At 45.9% G+C, this 12105-nt stretch overlaps 1 protein-coding gene across 1 annotated transcript in view; it reads left to right on the top strand.

Annotated features, from left to right (window-relative positions):
* Positions 1–8408, top strand: part of CPN1 (carboxypeptidase N subunit 1) — a 40331-nt gene extending 31923 nt beyond the window's left edge. Inside the window, exons 8-9 of the mRNA XM_054436888.2 lie at positions 1237–1355; positions 7823–8408. Coding sequence (XP_054292863.1) covers positions 1237–1355; positions 7823–7969 — 266 coding nt within the window. The 3' untranslated portion in view covers positions 7970–8408. The remainder of the gene's footprint in view (positions 1–1236; positions 1356–7822) is intronic.
* The last annotated feature ends 3697 nt before the right edge of the window (positions 8409–12105 follow it).

The following is a 12105-nucleotide window of genomic DNA, read 5'->3' as shown; positions in this document are numbered from 1 at the left end:
TAGGAGCTGAGGCCATACTCCTATTAAGATAGTCCACAAATGATTTAAATCTTTACTAGTGTCATGCTATTAAGAAAAGCCAGGCTGGGTGCAGTGGCTCATGCCTGTAATCACAGCACTTTGGGAGGCTGAGGCGGAAGCATCACTTGAGCCCAGGAGTTTGAGACGAGCCTGGGCAACATAGTGAGAACCGGACTCTGTTTATTTATTTTGAAAAAGGAAAGACGGCCGGGCTCGGTGGCTTATGCCTGTAATCCCAGCACTTTGGGAGGCCGAGGTGGGCGGATCACCTGAGGTCAGGAGTTTGAGACCAGCCTGACCAACATGGTGAAACCCCGTCTCTACTAAAAATATAAAAATTAGCTGCGTGTGGTGGTGCATGCCTGTAATCCCAGCTACTTGGGAGGCTGAGGCAGGAGAATTGCTTGAACCTGGGAGGTAGGGGTTGCAGTGAGCTGAGATCATACCACTGCATTCCAGCCTGGGCAACAGAGTGACAGAGTGAGACTCCATCTCAAAAAAAAAAAAAAAAAAAAAAAAGCCAAAAGCTAACAGGCTCAGCGGCTCACGCCTGTAATCCCAGCACTGGGAGGCTGAGGTGGGCAGATCACCTGAGGCGAGGGGTTCAATATTAGCCTGGCCAACATGGTGAAACCCCATCTCTACTAAAAATATAAAAATTAGCTGGGTGTGGTGGTGCATACCTGTAATCCCAACTACTTGAGAGGCTGAAGCAGGAGAATTGCTTGAACCCGGGAGGTAGGGGTTGCAGTGAGCTGAGATCATACCCCTGCATTCCAGCCTGGGCAACAGAGTGACAGAGTGAGACTCCACCTCAAAAAAAAAAAAAAAAAAGCCAACAGGCTCAGCGGCTCACACCTGTAATCCCAGCACTGGGAGTCTGAGGTGGGCAGATCACCTGAGGTCAGGGGTTCGATAATAGCCTGGCCAACATGGTGAAACCCCGTCTCTACTGAAAATACAAACATTAGCTGAGCATGGTGGCACGCACCTGTAATCCCAGCTACTTGGGAGACTGAGGCAGGAGAATTGCTTGAACCTGAGAGGCAGAGGTTGCAGTGAGCCGAGATCGCACCACTTCACTCCAGCCTGGGTGACAGAGCAAGATCTCGTCTCAAAAAAAAGAAAAGCCAACCTTGTAGTCAGTTAAAAACCCCAGCTTATTTGGGACAGGTTTTTAATCAGTAGACTGAGTTGTATCTTTGTGACTTTCAGGTGACCATGGTGATTACTTCCGGCTGCTGCTTCCGGGTATCTACACTGTTAGTGCCACAGCACCTGGGTTTGACCCAGAGACGGTGACTGTGACCGTGGGTCCTGCGGAACCAACATTGGTGAGTTAGGCTAAGTTTGACGGTTCACTGTAAAGATCACGTATACAGTCTCTTTTGGAGGACAGTATCCTGCTCTGTCACCCAGGCTGGAGTGCAGTGGCACCACTGTGGCTCACTGCAGCCTTGATCTCCCAGGCTGAAGCAATCCTGCCGCCTCAGCCTCCCGAGTAGCTGAGAGTGAGTATAAGCGCACACCACTATGTCCGACTAATTTTTCTACTTTTTGTAGAAAAAGGATGTCGTTGTGTTACCCAGGCTGGTCTTGAACTCCTGGACTCAAGTGTTCTGACTGCCTCAGCCTCCCAAAGTGCTGAGATTACAGGCATGAGCCACCACCCTTGGCTCTTACAAAATCTTAAGTGATTGCACAGCTTTAATCTTTGCCCAGCTTCTTTCTTTTACTGTTTTTTAAAGAATTAATTGCTCGCACATCCTAATTTTTGTTCTGTCACTCTCCTATTATATCCTTCCTCACTTCCTTTTGGCTTTTCCTCTTCTATCTAACATAGCATAGTGATTTAAAGCACTGTCTAGTTCTAAATTCAGCTCATTTGCCCACAGACCTTGGACAAATTACCTAATCTCTCTTATTCTCAGTAAATTGGTAATAATAGTGCCTCCTTCACCAGAGGCTGAAATGAGAATGTGCACATAAAGCCTTTAGTATGCAGCGGCCAAATCAACTCTCAAAAGGCAGATTAACTGGAGAAAAGCCATACCAATTTATTTTTATTTTATTTTATTTTTATTATTATTATTATTTTGAGACGGGGTTTCACTCTTGTTGCCCAGGCTGGAGTGCAATGGAATGATCTTGGCTCACTGCAACCTCTGCCTCCCAGGTTTAAGTGATTCTCCTGCCTCAGCCTCCCGAGTAGCTGGGATTACAGGCATGTGCCACCATGCCTGGCTAATTTTTGTATTTCTTTTTAGTAGAAACGGGGTTTCTCCTTGTTGGTCAGGCTGGTCTCGAACTTCTGACCTCAGGTGATCTGCCCACCTCGGCCTCCCAAAGTGCTGGGATTACAGGCGTAAGCCACTGTGCCCGGCCTGTTTTTTGTTTTTGTTTGTTTGTTTTGTGTGAGCATACCAATTTATTTAACGTGTATACACAGAAGCCTTCAGAATGAAGGCCCAAAGATACAGGGGAAATTGTCCACTTTTATGCGTAGGTTCAACAAAGTAGGTACAGCTAGGTATAAATGCAATTGGACAAAAAAAAGTATCAGCTAATGCTATGCACTGAGTGAAGAAATCTAGCAAGGCCTATCTTTCCAGATTCTTCTGGGCTCTCTGACCATGAATTTCTTCCTTCTGGGCGTGGGTCAATACCCTCTCTGGAAAGAGGGACTTATGACATATAGTCAAACAAGGTAGGGTCTTATGACCTACAGTCAAACAAGGGAGGTCGGATATGTCCTCCTCCTCCTGTCTTCCTCCTCTTCCTCCTCCTCTTCCTCCTCTTCTTCTTCTTTCATAGAGACAGGGAGTGTCTCTGTCCCTCAGGCTGTGCACTGGCACGATTATGGCTCACTGCAGCCTCAGACTCAAGAGATCTTCTGCTTCATCTTCCCAAGTAGCTGGGACTACAGGCACATGCCGCCTTGTCCAGCTAATTTTTTTTTTTTTTTTTCCAGACGGAGTCTCACTCTGTCACCCAGGCTGGAGTGCAGTGGCTCAATCTCGGCTCACTGCAACCACTGTCTCCTGGGTTCAAGCAATTCTCCTGCCTCAGCCTCCCAAATAGCTGAGATTACAGGCATGTGCCACCACCTCCAGCTATTTTTTGTATTTTTAGTAGAGGCAGGGGTTTGGCATGTTGGCCAGGCTGATCTTGAACTCCTGACCTCAGGTGATCTGCCTGCCTCGGCCTCCCAAAGTGCTAGGATTACAGGCGTGAGCCACCGCGCCTGGCCATTTTTATTTTTTGAGACTAGAGTCTCGCTCTGTTGCCCAGGCTGGAGTGAATGGCACATTCTCGGCTCACTGCTACCTCCGCCTCCTGGGTTCAAATGATTCTCCTGCCTCAGCCTCCCAAGTGGCTGGGACTACAGGCATGTGCCACCATGCCCAGCTAATTTTTGCATTTTTAGTAGAGACGGGTTTTCACCATGTTGACCAGGCTGGCCTTGAACTCCTGACCTCAGGTGATCCACACTCCTCGGCCTCCCAAAGTGCTGAGATTACAGGCGTGAGCCACCGCACCCGGCCTAATTTTTGTTATTTTTGTAGAGATGGGGTTCTCTGTGTAGCCCAGGCTGGAGTGCAGTGGTACAGTCATGGCTCACTGCAGCCTTGAACTCCTGGGTTCAAGAGATCCTCACACCTTGGCCTCCCAAAGCACTGGGATTACAGGCGTGAGCCACTGTGCTCCCTCCGCTTAGAATGTGATCGGCCTAAATCTGATAGTTTCTTTAAGACCAGTTTTCACAGAGAAAGGCAGCAGGCTTGCATTCTTCTGTGCCACTGGCAAGGACTGCCACCAGAGGGCGCTGTACCATCCTTTCTGGTGCTCCATGGGCCCTGATCTTGCTTTCCACTCATGCCGCAAAAAGCCAGCTACTCTTCAAGATTCAACTCTCCAGGGCTTTCTTTTATAGATAGGATGAGAAGCAAAGAACTTCTTTGATTTTACAGCCTGGATCTTTTCAGTTTTGGTTGTATTAAGATCTGAGAGCTAACAGAGCTCAGAGATCGTAGACACTAATCCTCAGATTTCTCAAATGAGGACAAAATAATGAGGCAGTCCTATTTAACGGCCATCTACAGATCTCATTTCCTAAAAGTCAGCCTTTCCTAGGGCCGCCTCACTCCTTCTGTACACAACCGTTAGTAGACCCTCCCACCACCTTTCCCTATTAACACAATGCAGTCAAGTCAAGCTTGTCTTTTACTATTTATTGAATAAGTACTATGTATGACATGATATGAGAGCTTTCTAGCATTATCCCATTTAACCTTCACAAGAACCCTGTGAGGTAGATGCAAGTATCCCTATTTGTGGCTTAGAGAAGATAAAAGAAACTTGTGTCATATCACATAGCAAGTGGTGGGAGTCAGTATTCGAACCTATATCAGGCTCTCTGGCTCCCTTCTTAGCCAATGTGTTACTGGAACTCATACTAAGTGTACAACCTGTGTTTGTAGCTCCTTATTGTAACACAAGGATCAGGAGAAAGAACTATGCTTTAAGTCCTTTGAGAATTCCTCTGGAATTTCCAGATGGTTTCTTCCTCCATCCCCTCCCCTAGTCCCATCTCCTAAATAATGTAAATTACTTCTCCTTACAGTTGCAGGAAACAGAGAGTAAATCTTTCATTGCAGCCTATTAGCTGATCTGGGGTCCTCCTTCCCTTTTTTCTTGTTATATCCTAAAATTGAATGACTGTTAAGCAGCTACATATATAAGTTTTGCATTACCAGCAAGTCTGTTCAACGCCAAATTCAAACAACTGCACATCCTCTTGAGTAACACACTCAATTTCAAAGAATTTTGCCCCCTTTTTCACTTATTCTTTAAATAAATTAACATAACCCATCATTATGTCAAATATACTCAGAGGAGAAAAGATGTCTGTCATTTGGATACAATTTCCAGACACAGTAACAACTAAAAACCCATTTATTGATCACAAAGCAGTCTATCTCCCTTCCCAGTCTAAAGCAGATATCCATCTGTCTGGGAAAGAAAAAAGGAAAAAAATATTGCCCAGGTGTGGTGGTTCACACCTGTAATCCCAGCACTTCAGGAGGCTGAGGCAGGCGGATCACTTGAGGTCAGGAATTTGAGACCAGCCTGGCCAACATGGCGAAGCCCTGTCTGTACTCAAAATACAAAAATTAGCCAAGTGTGGTAGCGCACGCCTGTAATCCCAGCTACTTGGGAGGCTGAGGCAAGAGAATTGCTTGAACCCATGGGGCGGAGGTTGCAGTGAGCCGAGATTGTGCCACCGCACTCCAGCCTGGGCGACAGAGCAAGACTCCATCTCAAAAAAAAAAAAAAAAAAAAGATTGTTTATTACAGAATTTCCAGCTTTAAAATGTCTCGGCCGGGTACAGTGACTCACACCTGTAATCTCAGCACTTTGGAAGGCCGAGGCTGGCAGATCACTTGAGCCCAGGGGTTTGAGACCAGCCTGGGCAACATGGCGAAATCATGTCTCTACAAAACAGTTCAAAAATTAGCCGGGCATGGTGTCATGCACATGTAGTGCCAGCTACTTGGGAGGCTGAGGTGGAAGGATCACTTGAACCCAGGAGATGGAGGCTGCAGTGAGCTGTGATTGTACCACTGCACTCCAGCCTGGATGACAGAGTAAGACCTTATCTCAAAATAAAAATAAAATGAAGTAAAATATCTTCCGGGGCCCAGTGTTCTCTTTGCTTTTCCCCAAGGCCTTCCACATGTCACCACTCCTTTCCTTTTCGTCTGTCCTTGCCTCATTTTCTTGTCTCTGTTCTCTCTCGTTTTTTTCTGTCCTAGATTCCTATGTTACTAAATAGGAACTGGTAAATAATACAGCACAGTTGGCTCTGATTCTCCCCTTCCCTCCTGGAGGAACTAGCAGAAAAATTGGCTATCAATTTTTGCGGAAGGGGCAGGAAATAACCCTACAGAGAGGCCTCTCAGTCAGTGGCATGTTTTTTAACTCCCAGCTGGCTTCAGGGGCTCAAGCTGTTCCAAGGGTGGGAAAGCCCAGGCCTGCCCCAGAGGAGTGTGGTTAGGACAGTGTGCCACTCCCTCTCCTTCCTCTTCAGCCTGGGATAGTTCTATGGCTCTTCCACACCCCGAATGTCCCACATTTGTCCGTGAAAAATATCTTTCCATCTGCGTGCTGTGGCCAGAAGAGAAGTTGCAATGTAGCGCTTGAAAGGATGCATTAACACACATGGAAATTTCCAGTTTAAGAATCCAAGCAGGGTGTGGTGGCATGTGCCTGTAGTCCCAGCTACTCAGGAGACTGAGAGGCTGAGGCAGGGGGATCTTGAACCCAGGAGTTTGAGTCCAGCCTGGACAACATAACAAGACCCCATCTCTAAAATTAAAAAAAAAAAAAAAAGTAAAATAAATCCCTAAGTCCATACCAACACTCTTTATCATCTCTACTATCTTTAAAGTGAAACAAGTAGGCCGAAGGTTTAGTTCTAAAGCATGGTGACACTTACTGGCATGCCTGAGCATGGCACCTGTGAGTCAACCCAGGCAGCGTAAAGAAGATTATTACAGCACTGTCAATCATGGCTCTTGTCCTAAGTGGCAGTATTGGTGAAATCATATTTGATGTGTAGATATATTTTTCTTTCTTTTTTTTTTTGAGACGGAGTCTCGCTCTCGCCCATTCTGGAGTGTTGTGGCGCGATCTCGGCTCACTGCAAGCTCCGCCTCCCGGGTTCACGCCATTCTCCTGCCTCAGCCTCCTGAGTAGCTGGGACTACAGGTGCCCGCCACCATGCCCTGCTAATTTTTTTGTATTTTTAGTAGAGACGGGGTTTCACCATGTTGGCCAGGATGGTCTCGATCTCCTGACCTTGTGATCCACCTGCCTCAGCCTCCCAAAGTGCTGGGATTACAGGCGTGAGCCACCGTGCCTGGCTGATATATTTTTCTTTCTTTTCTTTACTTTTTTTTCTTTTTGAGATGGAATCTCACTCTGTCACCCAGGCTGGAGTGCAGTGGCATGATCTTGGCTCTCTGCAACCTCTGCCTGCTGAGTTCAAGCAATTCTCCTGCCTCAGCCTCCCAAATAGCTGGAACTACAGGCATGTGCCACCAGCCCTGCTAATTTTTGTATTTTCAGTAGAGACGGGGTTTCACCATGTTGGCCAGGCTGGTCTCTAACTCCTGATCTCAAGTGATCTGCCCGCCTCAGCCTCCCAAAGTGCAGGGATTACAGCCACCATGCCCAAACTAATTTTTTTCTTAATCTTTTTTTTTTTTTTTTTTTTTTAAGATGGAGTCTCACTGTCACCCAGGCTGGAGTGCAGTGGCAAGATCTCAGCTCACTGCAGCCTCCACCTCCCGGGTTCAAGCAATACTACTGCCTCAGCCTCCTGAGTAGCTGGGACTATAGGTGTGTGCCACCACACCTGGCTAATTTCTTTGTATTTTTAGTAGAGACAGGGTTTCACCATATTGGCCAGGGTGGTCTTGAACTCCTGACCTCAGGTGATCCAGCGCCTCAGCCTCCCAAAGTGCTGGGATTACAGGCATGAGCCACCACACCCAGCCCATTTTTTTCTAATACATATAAAATCAATGTATATTAAGTTCATCCAGTCGCACTCTATCTATCACCAATGATTGCATACCAATTTTGGGGGAACGTTAGCCAAGTCTGTATGACACCACCAGTGCTTCTCTGGGTCACTGCTATAATAATTTTCCCTAGTACCCATCCCTCAGAAACTGGAACTATGGCAAAAGATGGTCCAAATGGATCTCCTAGCTTCTGCTTTTTTTCTTCCAGGTTAACTTCCACCTCAAAAGAAGTATCCCTCAAGTAAGCCCTGTGAGGAGAGCTCCCAGCAGAAGGCACGGAGTCAGAGCCAAAGTGCAGCCCCAGGCCAGAAAGAAAGAAATGGAGATGAGGCAGCTCCAGAGAGGCCCTGCCTGAAACCCACAGTGCCGGCAACCCTTCAGAAAGGCTTTGCTCCTGCTCTCAGATCAGATGAAGCATTCTTTCTATTTTATTATCTGGGACATATTTAAATACAAACATATTCAGAACAATTCAGAATGGTCTCCGTCTGTTCCAGGGGTAAGCCATCTCTAGGTCCTCATGAAATAAATTAGCATCTATTGAAAGGTGATGTGGTGGCCAGGTGTGGTGGCTCACATCTGTAATCCTAGCACTTTGGGAGGCGGAGGCGGGTGGATCACCTAAGGTCAAGAGTTCGGAACCAGCCTGGCCAACATGGTGAAACCCTGTCTCTACTAAAAATACAAAAAATTAGCTGGTCATGGTGGCATGCACCTGAATCCCAGCTACTCAGGAGGCTAAGGCAGGAGAATCACTTGAACCTGGGGGGTGGAGGTTGCAGTGAGCTGAGATTGCACCACTTCACTCCAGCCTGGGCAAAAAAGTGAAACTCTGTCTCAAAAAAAAAAAAAAAAAAAGAAAGAAAGAAAAGAAAGCTGATGTGGTAGTACATACATCTAGCGGTGTTTGGTAAGGTTTTTCCATTCTGAGAGTCTGGTTTAGGCTCCATGCCAGTCCACACTGCATCCAGAGACTGGTTCTGGCTGGTTGGCAGCTGCATCTCCAGAATCTAGCACAGAGTTTGCAACAGAGTTAGTGCTCAGTGAAGATTTCTGAACCATGACTGAAATGCTGAAGTAAGTGATCCATCATTGATGTTGTTCCCATAGCAAAATTAGTGACCAGTTCTTCTGAAATCCCAGAGGATCATTTCAGCAATAGCCAATAGCATCTTAATAAGAAAAGAATTTGACATGCAAATACCTAGTGCCACGGCTACCCTTCTTTGTACATGGACATTTAATAAATATGCATCTTTCAAAACATTTGCTGGATATGGAAATATGTGCAGCTGCCCCTGAGGCATGGCTGTGTCCTGGCTCTATCCCAAGCACGACATAGCAGTCTGCACCTCTTTGAGTTCCCCAGGAAGAACCCATTTGTACTAAAAGCATTATTGAGCAAAGTAGATGTTACTAAAGATTTTGAAGGGATGTGTAGTCTTTCATCACCTACCTTGCAGCACGCAAGTTTACAAACCCTCATTGGGCATGTGGGGGTTCCTGAGTCCCCTGTGGGAAGTGGTTTTTTGCCATACACTTCGTTTCAGAGCTCAGCCTCAGACAGGGCAGGCTCCAGTTTCCTCATCTACCCCTCTCCCCGCAGGACCTCTAATTAACCAGCCCTTTTCTTACCACTGAGAAATTGAACTCTACTAAATAATTATGGCCATGTGCCACATAATGACATTTTGGTTAACAATGGACCGCGTGTATAATGGTGGTCTCATAAGATTATAATACCATGTTTTTACTATACCTTTTCTATGTTTAGATATGTTTAGATTTAGATTAGATATGTTTAGATTTAGAATATGTAACACAGGCCGAGCACGGTGGCTCATGCCTGTAATCCCAGCACTTTGGGAGGCCGAGTTGGGTGGATCACCTGAGGTCAGGAGTTTGAGACCAGCCTGGCCAACATGGTGAACCCCATCTCTACTAAAAATACAAAGAATTAGCTGGGTGTGGTGGCGGGCACCTGTAATCCTAGCTACTTGGGAGGCTGAGGCAGGAGAATCGCTTGAACCCAGGAGATGGAGGTTGCGGTGAGCCGAGATCGCACCACTGCACTCCAGCCTGGGTGACAGAGTGTGAGACTCCATCCAAAAAAAAAAAAAAAAAAGAATATGTAACACAATTACCACTGTGTTACAATTGCCTGTAGCATTCAGTATAGTAACATGCTGTCCAGATTTGTAGCCTAGGAGCAATAGGCTATACCTTTTAGCCTATGTGTGTAGGAGGCTATACCACCTAGGTTTGTACAAGTACACGCTATGATGTTTGTACAATGATTAAATCACCTAGGGATACATTTCTCAGAATGTACCCACATTATTAAGTGACATGACTGTATGGTGATCCCTTGGCATCTAGTTGGTTCCAGGACCCCCTCAGATACCAAAATCCAAGAGTGTTTCAGTTCCTTTTATAAAATGGCATAGTATTTGCATTTGGCCTAGGTATATACTCCCATATACTTTTAAGTCATCTCTAGGTTACTTATAATACCTGATACAATGTAAATGCTGTGTAAGTAGTGGTTACATTGTATTTTTACTTTGTACTATTTTTATTGTTGCATTATTTTATTTTTTGTTTTTCTGACAGCCTCGCTCTGTCACCCAGGCTGGAATGCAGCGGTGCAGTCATGGCTTACTGCGGCCTCAACCTCCCGAGCTCAAGAAATCCTCTCACTTCAGCCTCCCAAGTAGCTGGCCAACATGGTGAACACAGGCACGTGACATCATACCTGGCTAATTTTTAAATTTCTTTGTAGTGATAGGGTCTCAAACTCCTGGGCTCAAGTGATCCTCCCGCCTCTGCCTTCTAAAGTGCTGAGATTATAGGCATGAGCCATGGTGCCCAGTCTGTATTATTATTTTTTATTTATTTATTTATTTAAATAGTTTTGATCCAAGATTGGTTGAATGGGAACCTGCAGATACGGAGGGCTGACTGAATTCCCATACCCATCAGAAAACATAGGTGCTCTAGCTGTGACAACTTGCCCTCCTCTGGAGGCCATTCGGGATTAGGATTAACACATAATTCATTTTTCTGTTACCTGAGCAATCTCTCTATCTGTGGTCGAAAAGAAAACAGAAGAAAATGTATCTTTTTCCCACTTAGGGAATTCACTTCTCAGGTTAAAAGGCTAATCCTTTCTTTCTATTTTTTATTTCTTCCTAATTTTAATCCCATGTTCCTTGGTGCCTTTCTTGTTGCTATAAAGAGGCAGCTATTTGAGAGGGTTTCTATTTTTCAATTCAGTGAAACTTTATACCTGAGGTTGCCACATGCGCTCAGTTTTCCAGATTGTCTGAATATCACTTACTTTGTGTTCAGGTTCCTTGGTACAAAGTCAGCTGACAGAGCTAATGTTTATGAAATACGGTCACAGTACTTTCACTGGCATATCCACAGAATTTTATTCATTCTTCCATTTATTCATGCAGGGAACATATTTTGAGTCCTTGCTCTTGATAAATTCAGAAAATATAAGGGGGAAGAAGATACAGTCCATTATCTTAGTGCAGCCACAGGCTCCTTGGGAAGGGAAACAGATCATTCCAGTACCTTGTAATAATTGCTGGGATTCCATTGACTCTGGGGTGAGGACAGAAGCCAGTGGGAAGGGCCTTACTCTAGTCCTGGGAAGGTCAGGAAAGGGTTCCCAGAGCTAGTGGAGTCTAAGGTGAGATATAATGAGGTCAGATAAAGAGGCACTGCCCAGGTGGAAAGAAATGGGGGAACAATAGTTAGGCTGAGGAGACAGCACAGCTTGAGGCTCTTGGAAGATCTGCAGCTTGTTCAGGAGAGCTGCATGAAATTCAGCATGGTGGCAGCTGAGTGAGACGCCAGAAGCCAAGGCCAGTGGGGTAGGGAGGGACCAAATCATGAAGGACCTTTGAGCCATAGCACAGAGTTTGGACTTTATCCTGAGAAAAACAAGTAGCCATTGAAGAGTTCTGCTGAGGGGAGTGCAGAATCAGATTTAGAATGAGTGCCTGCTGCTGCCTGAAGAGCTGGCTGGGGCAGAGGGGAGACCACTAAAAGCAAGGAGAAAAGGTGGCCTCAGCCCGGGCAGGCAGCAGGGGTGGGGAACACCAGGAAACTCCAGAGCACTTCCTGCCAGCTCCCTAGGGCTTCTCTGCTGCTTTTAGACTTCCACTCTGATTCAGATCCACCCTGCCTGCCACCTGAGGATTTTTAAGTACTAAAGGAGATGCAGATTTTTAAAGCAAGCCCTAAAAACCATTCTTAGTAAAATGCACTCAAATCAGAGGTGATTATACAGACCAAGTATTATACAGAAAATACAGGGTCTGGCTATGACCACATGAAAATTTCTCTGTGCATACAAAGGGCATGAAATCAGGACTCACAGGACGAGAGTGGGCAGGGTTGACAGGATATGAAGGAAGGGCCTCCAACTTTGGGCTCAGCCCTCTCCTGGCTGGTACCCTTTCTATTTTATAGCTAGAA

The sequence above is a fragment of the Pongo pygmaeus genome, chromosome 8 (genome assembly GCF_028885625.2).
Source record: "Pongo pygmaeus isolate AG05252 chromosome 8, NHGRI_mPonPyg2-v2.0_pri, whole genome shotgun sequence".
Lineage (NCBI taxonomy): Eukaryota > Metazoa > Chordata > Mammalia > Primates > Hominidae > Pongo > Pongo pygmaeus.
Note: the sequence above shows the minus strand (reverse complement) of the source record. Positions and strands in the feature narration are given on the sequence as shown.